The sequence below is a fragment of the Trypanosoma equiperdum genome, assembly GCF_001457755.1.
Source record: "Trypanosoma equiperdum strain OVI genome assembly, contig: ctg_1096, whole genome shotgun sequence".
NCBI lineage: Eukaryota > Euglenozoa > Kinetoplastea > Trypanosomatida > Trypanosomatidae > Trypanosoma > Trypanosoma equiperdum.
The window spans coordinates 15063-18440 of NW_027123056.1; the positions used below are offsets into that span (position 1 = coordinate 15063).

At 39.8% G+C, this 3378-nt stretch overlaps 1 pseudogene across 1 annotated transcript; it reads right to left on the reverse strand.

Moving 5' to 3' along the window:
• Positions 1-494: 494 nt before the first annotated feature.
• TEOVI_000603200:pseudogene lies at positions 495-1316 on the reverse strand (annotated as a pseudogene). The gene has a single exon. A coding segment is annotated over exon 1 (822 nt).
• Between the last annotated feature and the right edge of the window lie 2062 nt (positions 1317-3378).

Genomic DNA, 3378 nt, shown 5'->3' on the forward strand with positions numbered 1-3378 from the left:
TCTGTGGATTTGGTTGCGTTAAACTTGCACTTTTTATTCTCGTAAGTTTCTGTTGTGTCATAACTACATGCCTCGGTTGCGTTGCATTTTCCTTCGTCCTTTATTTTATTGCATTCTTGTTCCCCTAAGTTGGTGTTGTTCGGCGACAACCGGGATATAGTCATATCCTTTCTTTGTTTGCTTATAAGCTCCGCTTCTTCCTTCGCGCAAAAAGCCAGGATCGCCGCCAGCTTTCCTGGGTCCGTTACAGCGCGCAGCTCCGTTTCTTCGCCGTTGTTAATTATTTTCATTTTCAATTTGTAACTATAGACTTCGTGTAGCAAGGCTTGAATTTTGTCTCTTACTGGTTCTTTGAATGCCCTCTTGACTTCGTCATCTAGCTTCAGGCTTCCTTTGTCGCTTGTACCGTGGATGAGCTGCAAAACGGCTGCTTGTAGATCCTCTGTCGTTTCGGATATTGTGCTGTTGTCGTGGGCTCGTGGGTTTAGCTCCTTAAGTCCTTTGATCGTGTTATAGAGGTCGTGCCACGGCTTGGCGTCGTCGGCTGATTGCGATTTAGCGCTGCCCAACCCCAGTATTGTTAGTTGGGTGTTTGCTTGTGAGACACTGATGAGGTTGATAGCGAGCTTTGCTGGAGCTGTTAGCGCTCCACCGTTAGCTAGTCCGTTTTAGGCGTTGAACAGTATGCATTCTTTGCTGCCTGTACTCTGGTGCGTGCTGCCCGTGCTTGCCGCAAGCATGTTCGCGAAACCGTTGCTGTCAGTTAAATCCAGGTCGTAGTTTCCGGTGACTTCTATTTTTGGTGTTAGATCACAAGTTATTCCGCCTTCGCCAGTTAGTTTGTCTGTATATGAGATTCCGTTGTTGGAGCTGTCAAGAAGGCGGCCTTTATTGCCTCTTACTGTGTGTGTCGCAATTGTCAGAAATTCCGTTAGTCTGCCTTGGAAGTATTCAGCGCTGCTGCTTGCTTTGACGGCTTTTTCAATGCTGCCTGTTGTTAAAGCGCTGGGTGTTCTTTCTGCTTTTGTGGCAAAAAATACTTGTAGTATACGGGCTTGCCGGGCTTTATCCGCGTCCGCTGTTTTCATTGCAAAGATGGCGCAACGTGTTGCTGTTTTGCTTAGCCGCTGAGCTAGTTTTGTGGTTGCTTTTAGCTTTGTGGCCGCTGCTTTAGGCAGCTGGCCTAGTTTGTCCGCAAGGCCGCATATTTTTGTCCAGGAGCCGTGAACCATGCCGTCGCCTGCCGCCGGGGATGCCTTCTGAGAATTTACTATCATTATGAGCAAGGCTTGAGTGAACGCCGCTACCAGCCTCATCTTTTTTCTTTGTTTGGCAGAGCTTTGACAAAACTGTCGGTTTGTGGTATTTTTTTAGTACAGTGCTTCCACAGAAATGATAAGCTTCATTGAAAGTCCGACAGCCTGGTTTGTCTCTCCTTGATGTATAGCATGGTTTGGCTACTTCACAAAATTTATTGCTTTGGCTGTCGCTGCGAGGGAGCGAACAGCTTTAAGGTTAATGATTATGTACATATTTTTGTCAACCGGTTGTTGCTTCTTTCCACTGAAAAAACGAGTTAAAGTGAATTACGTTTGGAACTGTAAGAGGTTTATCTACAACCGGTATGTCCAATCGAACTGCGTTCCGCACTCTTACGTCTCCTTTAAGCACACCGAATATAACAAAGTTTAGTATGGCGCAAAAGGTCGTTTCTCCATTTGCTGCCTGTGGTTGTTGGTGCATATATCCGCTGGTTTTGGCCAGGCAGTCGCTTAGTCCAATGTCATTTTCTAGAGCTTGGTGTTTACACCTATTTATCCCACTTACCTCACTTCCAAAAAACGAATTTTGGAATAGTGAGCCTCAGCTTTTCTTCGTGGTTCTACATGGTTCACGACTTGTTTTATTTATTTTATGTTCTACTTTTTTACCTTTAGTTTCTCCTCCATAACTTCACCGCCCCACGTTTTGGAAGGTGTGCAGGTATCTTAGCTTGTTTCTGGAGGTTTGCAAAGAAAGCACTAAGTAAGACACAGAATCTCTATTTTTCTTCGATCCTGTGCTATTATACACCTATATCTACAACATTTATTATGCATTGGTATCACTGCACTCTATAATTTGTTTGCTTACAGCTTCCGTTCAGCTTCTGATTAACAATGTAACGTTGGCTTTACTGAAGTACACGGTTGATATTTTTTTTCTTCCTGCAATCAATTTCTGTCGTTTTCTAGAAACGCTGGTTTCCATTGCGTAATTACGGTCCGGAAAGTTATTTCGTTGCCGCTTCTTCTGTGTTAATCCATGCTGTTAGCTATAAATAAGAGACACATCCTATTTTGATTGCTTGTGCTCTTTAAACGGCTTTGACGTCTCGCCAATACAGAAATACGGTGGTGGAAGAATATCACCAGTGACTCTCTCTACTTCATAGAGTTCTTCAATCGCCTCATCTATGTTATATCTAAATCAACTTCCTCGCTGTTTATGCTTCTTTTTATATCGCTGGTAACATAATAGCAGTCCAAATTTTAAAATAATCCTCGCAATAATATTATAAATATTTTTACAGATGCTAGCACTATTTACTATGTTTGATAAAAAATACTTTGACATAACTTCAACTGTAAACAATACCGTTCCAATACAGCTGCTTCTTATGGTTTTTATGCAAATCTAGATATTAGAATTCACCATTAAATTAAAAACTACATTTACTATTGCTATCTCTTCCATAGCATATATATTCATTTTTAGTATAATAAGTGGCATTATCTGTTACTGTTTCATGTTATTTTGTGTTACGACGTCTTTTGGCCTATCTTTTCATTACATATTTATCATTTTTTATTTTTCTTCTCTCCATTCTTCCGCATATGACGTAGAAATTCAATTTGGCTACTAAAGAGGACTCTTTCTATTCCTCATTGTCCTCTTTCTCATTGAATTGCGCATGACGGTGACCATTTTCATGTTTGTGATTGAAACTTGAAATCTTCAAAATTTCTTCGCTTTATGTTTCTCCTTCTGCGTTCCATTTTATAATATAACTTTTCTTTGATGTTTTGTTTAATTAAACCCCCACTTACTTACTTAAATTTCACCCTTGTCGTTGCCTTCAGTTTTTCTATTTGTCTACTAATTCAGTTACCAAAATTTTGTTATTATAATATTAGTATATACACACTCACAATTCTCTCCAATAAATATAATAATTATTATTTTACTTACCCTCTTCTATCATGCATTACTATTATAATATTACAATAACTAATGTTTATAAATAATCAAAATAAGAAGATAAACCAAGATGGAAAATTTTTAGAATAGCACTCATTTTCATACCATATTACCGTGCTGCTCTACACCGATAAGTTA